At 59.4% G+C, this 19,475-nt stretch overlaps 1 protein-coding gene across 8 annotated transcripts in view; it reads right to left on the bottom strand.

Moving 5' to 3' along the window:
• TMEM94 (transmembrane protein 94) overlaps positions 1 to 19,475 on the bottom strand; it is a 31,698-nt gene that overhangs the window by 1,383 nt on the left and 10,840 nt on the right. Inside the window, exons 1-30 of one of the 8 annotated variants that reach the window (XM_081028448.1) lie at positions 17,913 to 18,059; positions 12,526 to 12,645; positions 12,103 to 12,230; positions 11,673 to 11,809; positions 9,974 to 10,176; positions 9,467 to 9,618; positions 9,003 to 9,105; positions 8,713 to 8,799; positions 8,356 to 8,472; positions 7,932 to 7,988; positions 7,563 to 7,667; positions 7,253 to 7,417; positions 6,826 to 7,035; positions 5,973 to 6,282; positions 5,495 to 5,668; positions 4,973 to 5,075; positions 4,654 to 4,871; positions 3,797 to 3,978; positions 3,566 to 3,704; positions 3,215 to 3,330; positions 2,993 to 3,092; positions 2,561 to 2,669; positions 2,163 to 2,352; positions 1,886 to 1,963; positions 1,500 to 1,585; positions 1,158 to 1,239; positions 737 to 885; positions 559 to 653; positions 355 to 448; positions 4 to 174 (exon numbers count right to left, since the gene is read on the bottom strand). In XM_081028448.1, the coding sequence (XP_080884574.1) occupies positions 4 to 174; positions 355 to 448; positions 559 to 653; positions 737 to 885; positions 1,158 to 1,239; positions 1,500 to 1,585; positions 1,886 to 1,963; positions 2,163 to 2,352; positions 2,561 to 2,669; positions 2,993 to 3,092; positions 3,215 to 3,330; positions 3,566 to 3,704; positions 3,797 to 3,978; positions 4,654 to 4,871; positions 4,973 to 5,075; positions 5,495 to 5,668; positions 5,973 to 6,282; positions 6,826 to 7,035; positions 7,253 to 7,417; positions 7,563 to 7,667; positions 7,932 to 7,988; positions 8,356 to 8,472; positions 8,713 to 8,799; positions 9,003 to 9,105; positions 9,467 to 9,618; positions 9,974 to 10,176; positions 11,673 to 11,809; positions 12,103 to 12,230; positions 12,526 to 12,645; positions 17,913 to 17,966 (4,034 nt within the window). In that variant the 5' untranslated portion in view covers positions 17,967 to 18,059. Of the gene's footprint in view, positions 1 to 3; positions 175 to 354; positions 449 to 558; positions 654 to 736; positions 886 to 1,157; positions 1,240 to 1,499; positions 1,586 to 1,885; positions 1,964 to 2,162; positions 2,353 to 2,560; positions 2,670 to 2,992; positions 3,093 to 3,214; positions 3,331 to 3,565; positions 3,705 to 3,796; positions 3,979 to 4,653; positions 4,872 to 4,972; positions 5,076 to 5,494; positions 5,669 to 5,972; positions 6,283 to 6,825; positions 7,036 to 7,252; positions 7,418 to 7,562; positions 7,668 to 7,931; positions 7,989 to 8,355; positions 8,473 to 8,712; positions 8,800 to 9,002; positions 9,106 to 9,466; positions 9,619 to 9,973; positions 10,177 to 11,672; positions 11,810 to 12,102; positions 12,231 to 12,525; positions 12,646 to 17,912; positions 18,060 to 19,475 lie in introns of those variants that run through there. The other 7 variants (XM_081028452.1, XM_081028449.1, XM_081028453.1 and 4 more) reach the window with 7 other exon arrangements.

Below are 19,475 nucleotides of genomic sequence, written 5' to 3'. Positions count from 1 at the left end.
CACCGAATCTCGTGCAGCTTCACGACCTCGTTGGTGACCACCACAAGGACCAGGGACAGGCAGCCGAGGAGCCACGTCAGCAGAGGCACGTCCTCCAGGCCAAAGTGGACATGGCTGGCCCTGTGCGTCCATAGCTGCAGGTCCACTGCCGTCTGTACCACCTGCCCCAGCAGCCTGCAGGAGGAGGTGGCCCCCTGCATCAGCCGGGCCTCCTTGCTTCCTTCCCCACTTTTCTCAGTGTCACAGCAGCTCAAGGAGGGCACCCCCTTCCACCTCTGGCCCACACCCCACTCTCAAGTCACAGCCTGCCGTAGCCCCCTCCTCCCACGCTGCCCCCATCTAAGCCACACTCACACCACAGGCACCGTCACGGACCACCAGACGTTCGTCAAGGGGCTCTTTCTCCACAGGGGCTTGGTGCGGTGCACGTGGGTGATAGAAATGAAGACTGGAGAAAATGGGGTGGTGGGGGGGAGTGTCAGACATGCCATGGCCCAAGGCCTGGTCCCTGGGGTGCCCCCACCCGCCATCACTGGCCCCTTTTCGGGAGCCCCTCACCAGTGTGCAGGACGATCAGGGCGGCAGCGAGCTTCTGAGCTGTCAGCAGCCCGTTGGCAAAGTCACCAAACCAGGCTGGAGCCGTGTCAGCGTGGCTGCCAAAGCAAGGCGTGGTGGGTTCAGCCCTCTCTGGGCCCCGTGGCAGTGGAGTTGGGGGAGGGGCCGGGGCAGGACCCACCTTGGCAGCATGATGGAGGAGCAGTTGGTGAGGTTTCGGGCCCGGGAGCTGTCGCAGAAACTCTGCAGTGTAAAGCCATAGCAGATGAGGCACGAGCTGATGGTGAGGCTGAACTTGAGCAAGAAGCAGAGCAGGAAGTAGTGCTGGGTCTGCGGGAGGAGGGGACGCCCGTCACAGCGGCCTCTGGACTTGGATCCAAGGGCTCTTCAGTAAATGGGCAGGCCCAGGGGGCGGGGAAGGGGACAGAAGCAGGGACTGCGGGCCCTGGCGAGGATCTCTCCAGCTCTGTACCACCACCTCCCCTTTGGGTGGGGGACATTCTGATGGAGGCCTCCGTCCTGATCACTTTTCCCAAGGCTTAGCCACCTCCACACTCAATTCCTCAGGAAGGGCCCAGGCTCGCAGGCTCCGCTTCGCTTACCTTCTTAGGAATGGACAGAAGGTTTTTCCCTGTGGCCATAGACATAATGGAGCTATGGGGGGGCTTCCCCAGCAGAGAGATGCTGAAAAGCAGAGACCGGGTGACGGGTGGTGACTGTGACCCTCTGTCGCCCAGTGCCCATGGGGGAAGCCTTTTGGGAGTCTCGGGACCAAGGGCAGGGTGGGGGGGCAGGAGGAATAAGCCAAGGGGAGTCCCCCTGGTGACCCCTGTGCCAGAGGAGGCGAGCACTGAGCAGGGCTCCCTGGGCCTGGGACCCTGGGAGTGCTTGGTGACACCCCCATCCTGCCTGCCTGGGCACAGAGGGGTGGGCCAGCTTCTCACCTGAGCAGAGGATAGCAAAAGCAGGAGAGCCATAGGATGTCGGTGGTACTGAGCAGTGGTGGCAGCTGGACTAGGCAAGAGAGGAACTGGACCGGGAGAGGCCAGGAAGCACCATTAGATTCTGGCAAGGAGTAGGACGCGGGGAGCCCCAGGGTTGCTCGCCCTGTGCCCACACAGACGTTCACATCCTGGCTGAGAGGAGCGGGCACTGGAGAGGATGCTATTCTGCCCCAAGGGTCAACTCCAAAAGCCCAGGGGTTTCACAGAGGTGCTGGGGGCCCCGACGCTGCACTGCATCCTCCCGGCCCCCGGCCTCAGACTCCCAACTGGCCCTTGAGCAAAGAAGCGGCCGGGGAGGGGGCGATGCCTTGCTGGCCCCACCTCACCTGAATGACCACAAGACTCAACTGACACTGCAGCAGGAAGAGGAAGCACTTGCGAATGCCATAGGTGGCATGCCGAGCCTAGGGACCGGGAGGGACAGATTGTGACCTCTCCGGCCCTACAGCTGACAAGCCTCAAGATGCCCCGGATGCTCCTGACAGCAAACCAAACTGCCTGGGAGAGTTTCGCCTGGAGGGGGACCAGCCCTTGGAAGCCCAGACGGACCCTGTGTCTCTACTCCCCCCACCGCAAGCAGGCCCCGCCCACCTGAGTCCCCACCTGCTCAATGAGCCGGATGATGCTGATGGTCTCCTCCTGGCGAAAGGTCAGGGAGCAGGGCAGGCTGTTGAGCTGCCCTGAGAGCTGCAGGGGAGAAAGGCCGTCCGCGGCCTGGGCCATGCTGGTGCTGGTGGCGTAGCCAAAGGTCTCCCAGGAGCAGCGGGAAGGGTACAGGGGGTCCAGGGCAATGCTGCGCAGCATAAGGGGACGTGTTCCTGTCAGCTGCACTCCACAAAGTCCCATCTGCACGGGACAGGGCAAATGCCTGCTCCCTCTGCTCCCCACTGTGCCCAGATCCCTCGGTTCCCAGCCAGGGCAAGATCAGCCATAGAGTGTGCCCCAGCCCCATGCAAGCCTGAGTCTGGGGTCCCGCGGAGGTAGTGGCGTGTCCCCCTGACCTGATGTCACTCTGGAGGAAAAGGCAGCTGTTCCGTAGGTTGGCGGAGCTGCCCAGGCAGCAGGTCACCTCTCCATACTCCTGCATGATCTTGATCATCTCGCACATGGCTGTGGGGACAGTCAGGGCCGTAAGAATCAGGCGGGCAGAGCCCCACATGGGACGCTGGGCAGACATCCACAGGACAGGAGAACAGGAGACACGGGGAAGTGGGCTCCCCTTTGGGACCATCCTACCCAGTCACTTCTGACTCCCCAGAATGGACACGCTCATGGCTCCAGCCCTCTAGGCTCCCCAGCTCCTCCCAGCCCGGGTTCCTTTGCTCCTTGCATGGGAAACCAACATCGCCTCCAGAGCCCAGGGGATGCCAGGCCCTGGCAGTGCTCGGTGGAAGGGGCCAGGCTGCCCGAGTCACCGTGACCACAGTACTCACTCTCGGGGGTACAGTCAGTGAAGAGGGGCACTAGCAGGGGCACGTTGTCGATATGTTGCAGGTGGGGCCGCACCTGGTGGATACCCCGGGGCAGCTTGGCCTGGAGACACAGACGCCACGGGCCTCAGGGCCAGGGAGAAGGGTCCCTCAACCCTCCCTTCTCTGCTCCGGACCGGCCATGTGCCACCTGCAGGGGTGGGGGCGCCGGCCCTGCCGTCATACCCGGTTGCAGTCCTCCAGGAAGCTGGGGAGGTCACTGTCTGTAGGCTGGAAGCTAATGAGGTCTGAGTGACCCTCCTCCTCCATCAACAGGAGCCCTTCTGCATCATCTCGGGACACTGAGGGGACGAAAGCCTGTACCTCACCTTGGGCCAGCCTTCTGGGAGCCTTTCCTTGCCCTGAAGATGGCACAGAATTTCCTGCCTCCCGTCAACAGCCATGACCGCAGGGAGAGCCATTTTTCATGAGAATGGATGTATCAGGAGGGCTCTATGGGGGGGCTCTTCCTAGTGTAGCTCCAAGGCGGGGAGCCACCCACACCCACCTGTCCCCACCACAAACCTTTGTCCTCACCTTGATTCAGATCATCATGCAGGGAGCCGGTGTGGCTCGGGCTGGAGGGGGGGATCTCAGAGCCAGGCATGTCACCATTGGGCGTGAGGGAGATGTGGCAGTTCCAGCCTGTCTCCAGGCCCATCTTTTCTGCAAACACCTGCAAACGACAGATGGCAATGAACAGATAGGCCAGCCCCAAATCCCGTGGGAACAGGGCTCAGGGGCAGCAAGGGGCGTGGCTCTCCCCACCTTGCTTTTAAGCTCATCCTCCAGAGAGAAGTAGACAAAGCGGATGCAGGCATTGACCAGCCCGTCGATGAGGCGCACGACGTCCAGCCGGGCCTGGTACTGGGAGGACACCATGCCCATGAAGATCTGGCCGCTCAGGGCCTGCATGCAGTCTTCCTTCTCCAGCACCTCCCCGATCCCTTCTTCAGGTAGGCACATGGCAGAGACCAGCCAGGACACCCAGGAACCGGCAAATTCCAGGATGCAGCCAGGACCACACACAGATGCCACACCCAAATCAAAGAGCGTGCGGCCCGAGCAGATCACAAGCAGCCGGGACACAAGCAAGAGCCAACAGACACAGGAGGAAAGACAATGAAAGATACCCATCAGTCGGTAATGATCCTACAGACACAGCAGAGCCCCACCTGGTCCAGGCTAGGGGACTGGCCCCACTCTTGGCCAAGACTTCAATCCAGTCTCTCGGGTCATAAGACCCAGTGTTTGACCGAGTGGGGAGCGGTGGGGGTCAGTGGAGCTCTGAGTCCCTCTGTTCCAGCGGGATTTGTGACCTGGCCTTTTGTCTGATTCGAATACAGCTAATGCTCTATGAACACTGCTACTTTATAACTTTTCAGGACGGCACTTTATATTATATCCCAACGGAGCAGACAAGAAACCCGTGAGGACAGCAGAGGCAGCACCTAGTTATGCATTGAGGGGATGAGGGGACTTACCCACATCACCAGATAGTGAGTGCCACCATGGCATTCGGGCTCCAATGCTGTGCCCAGTGTCCCCTCTGCTATGACTGAGTCCATGGCCCTCGGGAAGCCCTCCCCATGCCTGGCCCCAACGGGTACGGCTGCACCCAGTACCATCAGAGCTCCAGCTGTTCCGGCGGCTGCTCAGCTTGATGGGGATGGTGCTGGGCAGCTCACACACGGTGAAGATGCTACTCTGGCCGGGCACCTGCACCAGCTCGATGCACTTGCCATTGAGCTGAGAGGACAGGGAGCAGCTCATGGGCTTGTAGGCGAAGGCGGAGCAGTAACCCGACAGGCAAGCTCGCTGGTAGAAATCCAGCACTTTCTTTCTGCCAGGGAAACAGGGCGGAAGTGAGGCGACTGGTCCTGGGAGCACTCGCCTGTGAGTTGGGCAAGCAGGCCGCCTGAGCTGACTGCTCTTGCCACCTACCTGTCGGAACCCGAGAGAGGGTAGATGTCAGCTCCATCCCAGAAGTCTGTGCAGGCCTCCAGGACCACGTCAGCTGTGCCATGGGACAGCATCTGTTCTGTGCCTGGGGCAGGAGAGGAACAGGCCAAACCATGAGTGCCCCAAGCCACCCCTGCCCTCACTCTGACCCCACAGGTAACGCACTGCCATCCTTGAGAAGGGTGCTAAAGAGCACTGGGTGGGGGAAACTATCCAGGCCTCATAGTAGCCAGCCTGTAGGAGTGTGTGTGGGGGGGCGGGGGGGCTCTGGGCTTGTAACGCAGGCACTAAGCTGCGCACCCTACAGACAGTCCCATCCTCTGGCTACCACCACCCCAGCCCTGGTCCCCCAATCCAATCCGTGTCCTTGCCATGTCTGAGGTCTTGGGAAGCTGTCTAGTGCTCGTCTGCCCAGGACTCCCTAAAAAGGATGAGGAGGGCAGAGCCTTGCCCCAAGCTCCTGGAAGGCTTGGCCTTGATGCGGGCCAAGCACGGGAGGCTCACTGGTAGTGGTGTCCTTGATGAAGAGGCTGATCATGTGGCTGAGCGGGGGGCGCCGCTTGGTGACACAGGAGAGCCTCCCCAGGGAGCTCTCCTTCATGGTCTCAGCACTGGGCAGACGGTAGAGTGCCAGGTGGTTCTCCTGCTTGAAGAGCTCCTTGGCCCCCGGAGTGAAGCCTGCGGGAGGAGGGCAGCACTCAGAGCCTCCGCGACAAAGCCCACACCACTGCACCGCCCTCCCTGGTGTGGAGAGAAATCTAGGCCGGCTAGGCTGGCTCCTTCCACCTTTCCATCCCACAATCGGTTATTTTCCCAGATTAGGAAGCACTGTGAAACGGCAGGCAGTGCCTGGTTAAGAGGGACAATCAGAGGCTAAGTCGTGGGACACAATCGTGGGTGAATGAACAAAGGCCACGCCAGGACAACCAGTGGCCCCGCCTCCTCTCGGGGCCCAGCCACCAGCCCTGCCAGCAGCACACACCGATGAGGCGGGCGAGCTCGCAGAGGCCCCAGGGCACATGGACTGGCAGCACGGCGCTGTGGCTCTCCTGCAGGGCAATGTTGCACAGGTGGTCCGAGAACCGGCACAGCCGCTCAGTGACGCTGGCATTGCACAGGTTCAGCAGCACGTTGAGGCCCAGGGGCTTGAGGGACGTGAGGTGGAGCTGCCAGTTGGAGTCATCAAACTGGATGCAGGAGGGGTTCTGCTGGTCCTGCGACAGGCTCAGCATCTCCAAGTGGTAGTCACACACAAAGTCCTCGGGTTCGCAGGGCTCCCCATCCATCCCAGGCTGCGTATGGAGGGAACGCAGAGGGGGAAGGGGGCCTCAGACTGGGAGGGGTGTGGGCACGGCCCTGAGAGAAGCCACTCCCTTCCCCGCAGGGCGTGCTCACATGCTCCAGCTCTCCCGTCCCCCCACCCCCAAATCCTCTCCCTGTCCTTCCTGAGTTCCTGGCTGCCGCTAGTATCCCTGCCCAGACACTGGCAACTCCTAATAAGTGGATGAGCAGATCAAGGAGGAAACAGTGAAGGATCTTTTTCTGCAGGGAAACTATTTTAGAAGAAGCCCCTGGCTGTCTGTCTTTAGAAGGCTGTGACTAGGAGGAAGGGGCCTGACCCCCCCCCCAACACCCTTCAGCGAGATCCAGAAAGGGGGCCGGGACCCACCTCATGTAGGAGCCCTGGGTGAGGCCTGCCTGGCCAAGCCTGGAGGCCTGAGGACCTGTGCTTTCGGCTCCAACCATCCAGGCTGGGCTGCACCCCTCGGGCCCCTTCAGCAGAGGAGGCCAGGATGCCCCGGGCCTGGTGGTGGCTCTCCGCCCCCTCCTCTCACCTTGCTGGGCTCTTGTTCACCGCCTTCTGTGTCCCTGCTGAAGCTCACGTTGGAGCCGGACGGGTGTTTGCTGCGGCCATGTGCTCTGTGGTGACAGTAGGGCTCAGGGGGCTTGGGACCATCGCCAGACCAGTCGGCACGCTCCTGCTCATTGGAAAGGTGCAGGGTGGTGTTCAGGGAGCCGGCCAGGAGGGCGTCTCGTTCATGGGGCTGAGGAGAGCAGGGAGTACAGGCCTCGGACCAGGGTCCTGACGGCTGCCGTGGACGAGGGTGGCAGGGCCGTGATGTCCCCTCACTGCCTTGTCTGGGGGCTCTGCCTGAACTGCTCAGAATCAGTCCTAATGCCACCTGAGCCCTCATTCTCCCTCCTCGCCCTCCCCGAGGCTACCGGCCGGCCCAGAGCTGGGCCCCAGGGAGCCGGCCGTACCTCCTCCTCTACCTCGGGGTGGCAGAAGGAGCGGGTGGACAGATCATCCGTTAGGTCCTCGTGGCTGCTGTGCGGGGGCTCCACCTTCCCGCTGAAGAACAGCACGGTCTCAGGGCTGGGGTTTGGCCATGACAGGATTCCCTGTTTGTCCACACAGCACAGGACCTGCAGGGAGAGATGGGGATTGGGAAAGGGGGTTGGCATTCCCCAACCTGCCAGCGTCCACTAAAGTGGCAGACAGGCACCCAGACACAGCCAAGCAGGAGGCCTGCTGAGTGAGACAGGGTCCTCCCGGAGGGCCCGCCCTCACCGTGACAGAGCCCAAGCTGTGCAGCAGGCTGGAGCTGTGGCTCAGAGTTGGTGATGTCCCCTGGATCACCTGCACAAAGTGGCCCCAAATGCAGCGTAGCATTTCCTGGTGGGAGAAAGTCCATGAGGCCATTTGGGACTCAGCCATATTTCCCTGGAGACAGCCTCTGGGGCCAGCAGAGGAGACAGTCCAGGAAGCACTAAGAAGTTGGGGCGGGGAAGCATTTGTTCAGCAGGGCAGTGACACACTGTCCAAGGGAGACAGGGCTGGCCGCTCCAAGAGCCTGCTGAAGGCTGGAAGGTCACACAATAGGGGAGTCCCCGGGTTCCAGAAGGGGCCTGGGGCAGAACCCTTCCTGGGCGAGTGTACCTGAGTAGAGACGGCTTCTGTATAGCTGCTGAGAGTATCCTCCGAGAACTTGGCCAGCTGCATGGGGAAGACGGGGTGAGCCTCAGGGAGGAAGCTGCCTGCCCCAGCCCTGGCACAGGCCTCCAAGCTGGCAGGTGCAGGCCCCACGCCAGCTCCCAGTGCCTTTGGTAAAGGACACCAGCAGTCCCCAAATTCCCTGTCTGCTAAGAGCCAGGATGGATGCTCACGCACCCCCAGGGCGTGGCCTGGAGGCTCCCCTGGAAGGACAGGACAAAGCGCTGGAGAACTGCCCAGGGCTGCCCAGGCGCTGGGTCCACAGTGGGACTGGGCTCCCGCTCCTGTCCCCTGGGGCACAGCAGACTACCTCTTTGTTCCTGGTGTTTGTTCTTTTTGCACTGTCCCCAGATGCCTTGCAAAAACCTACCAGGGAGCTAGGGGAGGCCTTGCTCATCTGCGCCAGGACTCGGGCTTCTCCACAGGCGGTTGCCAGAACCCAGAGGACAGGAAAGAGCAGGGGGAGGATGGGCAGGACGCCATTGACCTGGGAAAGAGGGAACCACACTGACAGGGACGGAAGGAGGCAGGGAGCGAGGGGCGGGCTTTCCCCACCCTGGGGCCATTCCCTGAGTGGAAAGGGACAGCTGTCTGGGGGCAGGAAGGGAGGAAGGGCAGCAGGCGTTCCTAAGCTGAAGCCTAAAGGACCCTTGGGCTGCTGAGAGGGAGGGAGAGTCAGGGAACATGAGGTAAGAGAGAAGCATGGGGAGGAAAGGACAGTCATTACCTGTAGCTGGAGGAGGGTGTACTGCCAAGACGTGACCCCGGGGGCATTCAGCATGAAACGCAGGGCATTGGTGATGAGGAAGCTGGCCTGTTGGGAGCAGGAGAGGTGCAGCCTTGATGCCCTCCCACAGAGAAGGACCCAGGCTTTAAGACTCCCCTTTCTCTGCCCTCTCACACTCCCGACCCTGGCTGGCTCACTCTGCGGCCCGTCTCCGCTCACACGCTCACCTGCGTCTGGCCCTGAGGCTCCCCCATTTCCTGCCCCTCTCCCCGGCCCCTCGCCTCACGCACCAGGACCACAGGCATGGCATAGTGCAGCATCACGGACTGCACTGTGAACCTCTCGTTGTCCAGAGCAGTGACCGGGCGGGACAGGGCCATGTCCAGGCACCATCTGCAGGAGGAGGTGACCCTATATTCAGTGAGCCCTGCTCAGGGAAAGGCCGGAAACCCGCACCTTCACTGGAGAGCACAGAGTCCAGAGTTCCCTCCAATTCCTCAGTGCCAGCCAAGTGGCCCCCGGGAGAGGGGCCTGAGGCCTCCACAGCTGTCCCCTCAGAGTTCAGGCTGGGAGGGGAGCAACCACCCAGTCTCAGAATGCTCACAGGACGCTAACGAGGAGAACGTACAGCGGTGCTCGCCCTAAGGGGCCCCAGGAAGAAGAGGCTCCTTCCGTGTCACCCACGCCCCTGCTCACAGGAGGCACTGAGGAAGAGAAGTCCGGGGGCAGGAGGAAGACAGGGCAGCACCCCTACCGGACGTTGTCAATCACAGGAGTCTCAAGGACACGGAAGAGCCGGTGCTGCTGGGGGTTCTGTGGCCCTTTCTTCACTTCTCCCCGGGGGGACGGGGGTGGAGAGAAAGGGGGAAACAGGTCGCCTGGCTCCAAAACGATGTGCTCATCATCCTGCCAGACACAAAGGGGAGAAGGGGGAGGACAATGAAAGGCTTCTACGGGAAGCCACTCTTCCTTGACAATTCCAGCTACATGGAGACATCTCATGGGGTTAGGGACCATCCGTTAGCAGAGTCAGTTGGAGCGGGGCCTGTGGGACCGGACGCCTAGCAGCTTGAGGATCAGAGAAGAAAGAACAGGACAAGGAGAAGAAAGATGGCCCAGCCCTTCTCCGTTCCCCTGCAGCCCCTGTCAAGAAGCCTAGAAGGCGCCCAGGAAGCTTTAGGATTAAGCCCTGGGACCCTTTCACCGTTGCTTATGGATGTGCCCACAGCATTTCCAGGGAAGGAGAAAAGCCTCAAGCTACCTTGATCCCCCTCAGGGAGGCGAACGATTCCTGGCCGGGCCTCAGAGCTATGATGTCTCCTTCTACCAACAGGCTCACTGGCAGGTTGACCAGATGTCCATCTCTGTAGGCCCAGTGCAGAGACCAGGATGGCGCAAAGGGCATGTGGAGGTCGGGATAGATGGCATTTGGCCACCTGATCTCCTTGCCATCCCTGAGGGCATCTGACGAGAATGGAAAGGGGGAGACCACTCACTCAGGACTCTGCACAACAGCCGGACCCAGCACACAGCGTGGAGCTTTGCCTGTCCATCTTCCTTCCCCAGAAGGCTTATGTCAACCCACAGCGTTCATTTCAACACTTCCCCTCTTTCAAGGTCACCTCCCCCGTGAAGCCTTTCCTAAGCACTCGGCCCAGGCACTTCCACCTCCTCTGAAGCTCTTATTCTTCGTACCCCTGTTCCTTTCAAATACATTTCACAAACATTGCTGAGGTCTTGGAGGGGAATGCTGAACCCACGAGTGGTACAAAGGTAAAAGGTGAGGATGACACAGTCCCTGCCCGTGGAGCCACAACCTACAAGGGGAGATAAGACTTGTGGGCAGGTAACTCCAAACAAGGCAAACACATGTGCTAGGAGTGTAGGAAAGCAGACCCCAGAGCTGCAGGAGCACTGAAGAGCTGGGGTGATCAGAGATGCCTTCATGGAAGAGGGGGCACTGAAGATAGGCCTTAAAGAGTGGGCGAGATTTTGTCAGCGGGAGACGAGCCAGGGAGAAGTATGCCAGGCAGAGGGACAGCTGGACAGAGACACAGAGGCAGGGAAGTCTGCAGTGGGTTTAGGAGTGGGGAGTTGTTACAACGTGAGGATGGAGAGCAAGAGAAGAGGCTGGAGCGGAAAGTCAGAGCCTGCACCAGAGGAAGCCCCATGGCATGGCTTTGATAACCAAGAGGGAGCCACCGATGGTTCCTGAGCGAGAGACTAAGCTCCCAGAGAGCAGTGCCCGCCTTTCCGGGTTACTGTTGTACTCCCAGCGCCTGGCACATGGCTGCAATTAATCACATCAGATTCTCAATTAGCACTTAAACCTCCACCACCAGTAGTGTTAGAGAACAGAGAGAGGTGCTGCCATGTGCCCCCTGAAAGCAGGAGCCGCCGTCTCCCAAAAGAGCCTAATGTAGTCCTCAATGCATAGCCAGGGCTTCAGAAGCACGAGCTGAGTGGCTGGATGAGCAGAAACCTGCCTGCACAATTCCCTTCTCCTTTAGGAACTGGGTGGCTCAACCTTGGGCTCCCAGCTCCTTGCCCCAACCCCAATTCTTGTAGGTATCTCAGACATCTCTGGTCTGCCTTCCCACCTCCCCTGACCCAGTACCACCGGACAAGGCAGATTTGGAAGAGGAAATCTCGACTGTCCTCCTGCCAAGACAAAGGATCTTCTCTGTTAGTCTCCCTACTAACGGAGCAAGGCTGCAAGCCTCCTAGGCCGCTATTAGCCTTCCTGCCTGCCCAGGCCACTGCCTGGGTACCCACAGTTGCTCAAAAGAGGGCAGGGCATCTTGCCAACTCTCTTGATGCCAAGAGCCCCTGGAATGCCAAGCAGAGGCAATGCCTATGTCCTGGGGCCCTCACTGGAACTCAGGAGGAGCTCTGCAGGTTCCGATCTCCCACGGAGCACCTTTTCCCAACCGACGTGGGAATGAGACCCTTGGCCTCACCTTGGATTTGGTCAATGATCCCTCGGAGCCTCCTCTCTACCTCCCGACGTTTCAGCCGATCTTGCCGCCCGATGAGGATGAGGTTGAGAAGCAGCAGGAGGAACAGCGCCGAGGCGTTCACCAGTTCCACCCCGTGGCTGGCGGGAAGGGGTGAGGGCTGCTAGCACCAACCCCACCAAGCCAGGACCCTGGACTCCACCCCGCGCCCACCCCACCCAGTCCCTTCTGAAAAGAGTGTCTCGTTCTGGTTCTGTCCCCAGCCAGCCAAGGGACGGAGGACCCCTAAACAAGCCAGGCGCCGGCAGTGGGGGCAGCTCAGGGGCAGCAGCCCATAGCCCCTGGGGTGCCCTAGGAGGGACGGCAGACTCGCTGAGGCAGGAGAGGGCAGGCCCCTAGGGTGCAGTGGGAGAGGCTGGGCAGGAGCGGATACCTGCCGGCCGGCTGGCCCCCGTAGCCGCCCAGCAGCAGCAGCACGGCCAGCAGCATGAGCGAGGCGCCCGGCCAGTGGAAACAGGAGCAGCGGTTACCGTGGTGCAGGAAGCTGCTCCTCCACAGCTCCTGCGGGGACAGAGGAGGGACCAGGAGGTAGGAAGCAGCCAAGATTCTCCGACCGTCCAGCTAGAATCTGGCCGCCTTCCCCCAAACACCCGCCCAGCCCCTGAGGCTGCCTTTGTCTTCTTTGCTCTCGGCTGGGGTCCGCTGGGCTCCCACACCAAGAGGGGCCAGGACATCACTCTAAAAGGAACCCCAAGCTCTTTCTGATTTTCAGTGATGTCTCGGTGGGGTCCTGGCACCCAGGGCCCTGAGAGTGGGCCCCACGCTTCTCTGCCATCCCCACGAGGCTCTGGCCTACCTTCCACGCGAGACGCTTCTTCTGCTCCTGCAGGTGTTCTTCCAGCACCGCCTCCAGCTGCTGCTTCAGGATGCTGAGGGCCTTCTGGGTGGACAGGCCCAGGGCCAAGGGGGGCTCGCCCTGTGGGGAAGCAAGAAGCGTTCAGCATCTCCCCAGAGGTCCCAGGTCCTGCCAAGACGGGGCCCCCTCTGTCCTCCCCAGGCCCTTCCCCCGACTCCGGATCCTCACCTCCTCTCTCTCCACTCGCCCCTGTCCCTCCGGGTGTAAGCATGTTCAAATCTCCACCAAAGTAAAAGATGTTTGAGTACATAGTCCCCCACTCTTCAAAGCCAAGTTTCAAACAAAAACAGAAGCTAAACTCCATACTCAGTGTTTTCTAACTCACCGTTCACTCAAATCTACCCACTGCCATCACCACTGCCATCTTTTAGATTCCAGTACATAGGAACGGGAAGAGGAGAACTAACATAGGGATACTAGCAGTGCATGTTTCTAGAAGAAAAAGTAAGAAAAAAACCCCACCATCTTCTGTTACCACCGTTTCCTAAAAAGGAGGGGATTGCAAAACTACAACACAACATCAGGAAGGAAACAATCTCAGAAAAAAGACAGCTGTTCCAGGAAAGGACCGTGCACCAATGACATCATATTCCCATCTCACTGAGGACGATGGCGGGGTGATTTCTGGGTGACACTGGGGGCCACCGACATTGTTCTTTGAGACCCCCAATCTGGCCTTTCCGCATTGAAACCCCCTGTTTCTGTCTTCTCCTGCTCTGACTCTGTTCTTTTCCCTCCCTCTAGCCCACAGTCACTCTGTCACATCTTCATAACATTACAAACGTTTCCAGGTAACCTCGGCCACAGTTACAGAAGCACCCACCACCTGTTAACAAGCTTACACCTCCTAGATTTCACCTCTAGCCTAACCACTGCTCCAAATTCTGACTTGTTGACTGACTGCCTCACAGCTGTTTCCCAGGCACCTGAGTCCTGTTTCCCAGGCACCATATATCCAAAACCCTGAAATTGCCACCTGGCTCTCCCTGCCAGAGTCTGCACGCCTCCTGCAGTGACCATCTCCCCTGAGTGCCCAGGCCAGAGCTGAAATCCCCAGACTCTGGGCTTCCCCTCACCCCAACCCTGCCCTCCCCTCTCTGCCCCCCAATCACTACTTCCATTTTCTACCTGTCCAAACCAATTGCAACACCCAGGCCAGAGCAAGCACTGGTGTGATCACCTGACCCCCTTCACCTTTAAAATCGAGTCCAGAGTCCTGAGTGTGTTCTGTGAGCTGTCGGCTTCTCCAGCCTCCTTTCCTGCCTTTCCTGCCATGCTCCTCTGGCTCATGTGCAAATACCCTTATGTATTTTCCCAGTCAAGAACAATACTCCCCGCCCCAGACCACTCTTACTTCTCTTTCGAGACTCAGCTCAAACATCACCAGCTCTAGGAAATTCTTCCAAAATCCAGGTCAGCACTTACAGGGGGAGGTTTGTATTCCAATAGCTCCCTGGCTCACAGTCTGCTCATACAGAGCTGTCATTATAGATTTACTTGTCTGCCTCTTCCACTAGACTGCCAATTCCTTGAAAACAGGTACTGAGTTCTTCCATCTCCATACCCCTCCCACCAACTGCTGAGTGCCCGGCGCACAGCAGCAGCTCAGTGAATGGATGAATGAAGGAAGGAAGGAAGGAACAGACGTACCCACATGTAGCTTCACTGATCCCAATGATACCTTAATCAGGGGTTGTCATCCCAGGATCTGTAGCGGAAACACCTGGAGCTTTTAAAAACGTGGATGTCCAGGTCCCAGCCCAGACCTACTGAATCAAACCTCTGGGGGTGAGGCCTGTCCCAGGTTGAATCTGAAGCACAGATCCCAGCTCGGGGGTCCCAGGTAAAAGAAAGTCCCCAGGAGAGGCAGTGGCTGGAGGAGGAGTGAGGCTTTCCCAGAGCCTCCGGAAGAACACCAACGTTCCTGAGACTGAGGAGCAGACCCCTAGACCTGAGGCACCAGGAAAGGGACTTGGGGTCATCTACTGAGTCCTGACCAATGTCACTGGGCCGGTGACACCTTGGCTGCTCCACTTATGGCCCGCCCCCTTGAACTCCTTTCACCCAATCTGCCTTCCCCAGGGTCTGCCCTGACTTTTCCCAGGAACGTTCTGGCTTCCTCCTTGCTGCCCTCTCACAAGACACACATCTCCAAGACTAGAAGAGGATGCTGGACTGGGGGAGAGAAGCCCGCAGCTGCTGTCTGATCTGTTCAGGTAGGATGCCCGTGAGTGGAGCCCGTGCGCCTAGCGCCAGCTTCCTCGGCCTGAGGGATGAGGGCAGGCTCCAGAGTGTGCCCGCCCGCCTGGCCCAAAGACTTCCCAGCTCGCTCGCCTCAACTCACCTAATCCCCACTCTCCACGGTGGCTTTGGGGAATTATGAAGATAAGAACTGCTTCTTCCCACAGGGGATAACTGCTTATTTCAGCTCAGGAAGAAAGGGTCCCCTGGGCAAGGGGCCCGCACCCTGGCATGGGTAAATGCTGTACTCCTAAGTACCCTCCTCCCTTTGGCAGGGATCCTGGGGCCGCCCTGCAAGGCTATGTCTGGGAAGGCTAAGGTCTGTACCCTGCCTCCTTGACTCCTGACATGCAGGGGAAGGAAATCTCCAGGACGGCTGGAAGGACAAGAGAGAAGGCAAAAGGGACAGACCGTAGGCGGCTAGCCCAGAGTGGGGATGCCCGTTCCTCCCAGCCCAGGGAGGAAGGAAATTTGGAAAGCACAGCCACTGCGTCTGGGACCAGGGTGAGAGAGCAGGGCCTCCTGTGCCTGCCCTCCCCCGCTTTCTCCCTCAGGCTCAGCTTTCCAAACGCCCTCCTCAGCGTGGATGGGAGAGTTCCTAGCATGTTGTAGCCTAGGCCAAGCCTCCAGAAATGATTAAGTAGGAAAAGCTCCTGGAGGCAGGGAAGGTCTGGCCTGTAGAGGTGAAAAGGCTGCATACTTAAAAGACTGGGACTGGGCAGGAGAAAGGAAGGGCCAGACAAACCCCAGGGGGCTGCAGGTCCCCTGGGAAGCTGCTCCATCTGGAATGAGGACCAGGCTCTGGAAGGCAGGGACAGATGAAGAGGAGCCACGAGCAAGTCAGGGCAGTGTCCCTCCTCTTGCCAGGCCTTTGGAACTTGGCCACTGAGCAATTCCCCTCTGCTTGCCCTGGGGCTATCCTGCCATCTGCTGCCTTATTCCAGGCGCCCCCAAACCCAGGCCCTCCTCCTCCCCTGCCCAGCCATCCCTTCACTCTTTCTCTCTGCCCCCAGGTTCCTAGGACCTGCAGGCTGCTGCTCAGGTGCAGGAGCTATGGGCCAGGAGGCAGGCGGGTGCCTGCAGAGCGGATGGCGTGCATCTGCCCCCGCATGTTGTGTCTGGCCAGGGGCACCAACTCCAGACTGGCGATTAAAGACAGCAAGCAGAGGAAAACTAAGTCATTCTGTAATTACATGCCTTCTCAAGAAAATGCCTGCCCGTGCAGGCTGGCCCTGGGGTGAGGACACAGCCTGCTGGGCCAGCCTACTTGCCATGCCCCAACCACCCTTATCCAATTGCCATGGCCGCTCACCAACCCAAATGACAATACCTCAGCCAACCTCTGACAGTAGGGTCCCAGTTCCAGGTAGTCACTGTTTCCCTCTTTGTGCCGTGGCTTTCCCCCCTTATGTGTGAGAGCCAAAGCCGAGGAACTTGGTGGAAGACCTTCACCCTTTCCGAGGGAAATGCAGATAGGGCTGGTGGGCAAGTGGGCTCTGCCAGCCTTTCTCCAAGCATGAGGGAGGCTGGGCACGCCAGTGTGTTCCATCATCTGGGTACCAACGGGGAGACTATGTAACGATGGGTATGGTTTGTCTGAGAACCAAAGCCCCAAGTCGTACACATGCAATCTGAGGTCGGCTTTTCTTGCCTACCAGGGCCAAGAAGGGTGAAGAAAACCTGCCCCGGCCTTACGTACGCAAAGGCACGTCCTGCTTCCCAGATGCTCAGAAACCCCCAATCCTAACCCCGCACCCCCCAATCAGGCACCTCCAGAGAGGGTGAGGAGCGATGGCTAAGCGAAGCCTCTACACCAGAGGGGAGGCGAGGCCTTGCTTCTCCACTGACAAAGATGCTTTGCAGGTAGAACCAACCCCATCCCACTGGTTTCGCTGCTCAGGCTCAACTGGACCCAAGAGGAGTAACTTGAGGCTTTGGGAAGCCCAGGCTCAGAGAAGTTGGCAGCAACCCCCCATCATGCTCTGGACTTCTTCTCCCTGTTCCATCATCCAAAGGGGATACTGCAGGGCAGGGGAGTTCTGTGGCGAGCAGCATGGTGGGAAAAGAACTCTGTCAAATTAGGACCTGCTATTCAACAGGACCAGCTCTGCAGAGCCCGGAGCTAAGCATCTGGGTCAGACCAACCAGCCTTTCAAGAGCCAACACACCTGCGCTTTCCTGTGCCACACTCGTCAGGTCTCAGGTGGCTGAAAGCCAGGAGCCCCCCCCCCCCCCCCCCGTCCCTGTGGGACTCCTCAAGGTTCTGTCAGCACAGCAGCTGTTTTCCTTACTACTCCACCTGTTTTGGGAGCAAACAGAATCAAGGTCCCCTGGGCTCAGGGAGACAAATTAGTGAATTTCGACCTTGATCCTTGACAACAGCAGAAACCACTAAGAGAACTGGCTGGCCCCTTCTTGGCTAGTGCAGGTGGGGAGGGCACCAAAGCTGGACTCCACATAATGCCTGGATCACCGAAGCAGAGACTCGGCCACTGTCCGCTGGGGTCTTTTATAGCAGTCATGTCAAATCTCTTCTGAGTTTGGCCAGACACAAATCGACTCTGTCTGCAGCCAGGCCCGTTAAAGCCTCAAGCTTCCTCCCCTTGCTCACTCTCCAGGCTCAAGCTGACCACGAACCTTTCACCCATCTTCTTCCCCCTGCAGCCACCAAGACCTAGGGAGAAATCAACCCAGGCCCGGTCGCTCCTAACTCAATGACCCCCGTGGTCCAGGGAAAAAAGCCCCTTTATTTTGGCCCCAAGGAGGGCTGGCATCCAGGCCCAGAGCTCCCATCGCTTGTGTGTGGAGACCTGGGTCCCAGCATCTGGAGACATATGCCCCCCTGGGAAACTCAGCTCCAGTCCTGCCCTGGGTGACTGGGGAGCCTGGCTGGCAGCTCCCTAAACACACTGGCTTCCGGGCTCCCATGCCCAGCCTCCTGCCACTGTCCCAGCTCCCTCGTACTCTGAGCAGCCTCCGGTTCAGCATCCATCAAGACTCATGGCAACCGCGACCCCCGAGCCCCCTGCACAAAGCAGGGAACGAGGCATTGGCACAGAACTGTGCACCCACGGTGGCATACTCACTTTGCTGTGCTTGCCCTGAGAGGGCATCCATAGCTCTGCCTGCTTAAAGAGCATGAGCCACAAGGCGTCTGCTACAGAACTTCCAACACGGCCCTCCGAGAGAGGCAGAGAGAACAAACTGGGGAGACAGAGTGCGAGAAGAGAAGGAAGAAAGGAGACAGCAAGAGAGCCCGTGAGCAAGGAGCCGCACGCAGCCCAGTGGAGCTTCAATCTGCTGATTAATTCAGCCTATTTCCAGTCACGCTGCAGACTGGGGGAGGGAAGAGGAGGAGGCAGCCTGCAACGGCAGCAGGAGGGAGGAGGGAGCGCGAGGGAGGAGAGGGGCTTGAGAGGAGAAAGTTTGGGGATGTTCTGCCAGATGTCCAGGAGCTTGGCCCGTTCATCAGAGGAGCCACTGCAGGGTGAGCAGAGGAGGGAGAGCAGCCAAGAGGGTGGCCGGCGGGAGAAGCTATGCAGACAGGGCTGCTGTCAGTCAGGGAGCACCTGGTCTCCCTCCCCCGACTGCCTTTCCTTGGCCAAAGTCCCTGGGCAAGTTAGGGGCCCCAGTGTGGTGAGCCTGCCATCACCAGAGCTCCCCCAAATCACGGAGGCTCCCTGCGTGGAGCCGAGCCAACAACAAACAGCTCTTTCCACAGTCAGAGCTGCAGGAAGGAGGGGAGAGGGGACTTGCAAGTTATTAATAGCAGCACATCCTGCATGGAGCGGGAAGAAGTGACCCTGAGAAGACTGGAGCACCGGCTTCTAGGGGGGCAGCACAGGGGGCCAGGAAGAGAGCGGAAGCATCCAGGGAAGAACCCAGCAGCAGAGGGAAGAGCAGCTGAAAGGAAGCGCCTCCACTGAGGATTGCAATACCTAGAACCCAACACCTTCCCACCACAGGTGGTGCGGGGACCCCAACAGCCGCTATTCAATGCCCAAGAAGAGATCCCCAGCAGCTGGTGACCCCTCTGCATTGTGATGCACTTGAATGGCTGCTGGGACCAGGAGACTGCGGCCACCGCATCTCCCAGGCAGAAGCAGGAGGCCAGCGACCTGGGGCTCCCACCTCGCCCCTCCTGAGCGCCAGCACAGCCTGAACATCGCTCTAGGACCCCGAGTTTGACCTACAGGAAGCTCTCAGCACTTCCCCTGGGGGAAGGAGGGCAAAAGGCCCTGGGACTGAATGGGAAACTTCTCTGCCTACGTCCAGGCCACCCTGAGGATGGGGCCGCAAAACCCCGAGGGAGAGGAAACAGCCTAATGACCCAATAACCAGAAAGTTGCGGCTGGAGCCCCAGCACGTTTCTCCAGGGCCCACGTTTCCTAGACGACATCATCTCTAGCTGCAGGGAAGGGAAGAGAGCCTCTCCCCTCCCCCTTCTCTCGCACAGCTCCCTGTGGGGCCCCGAAAGAAAAGGAGGGGCCCAGGTAGTCCAGAGGTTAAGGGCAAGAAGGCTCCCTGAGGCGAAGGCCAGGTGGAGGCAGGGTCAGCTTTGGAGCAGCCACCTAAGGAGGTCTGCTGCCTGTGCAGTAGGGCTGCAGCCTTAGCAAATGCAGAGAGAAAGACTCCTGTCACCCTGTCCC

The sequence above is a fragment of the Rhinolophus hipposideros genome (assembly GCF_964194185.1).
Source record: "Rhinolophus hipposideros genome assembly, chromosome: 20".
Lineage (NCBI taxonomy): Eukaryota > Metazoa > Chordata > Mammalia > Chiroptera > Rhinolophidae > Rhinolophus > Rhinolophus hipposideros.
The sequence above is the reverse complement of the archived record's forward strand: the minus strand, read 5'-3'. Positions and strand labels throughout refer to the sequence as shown.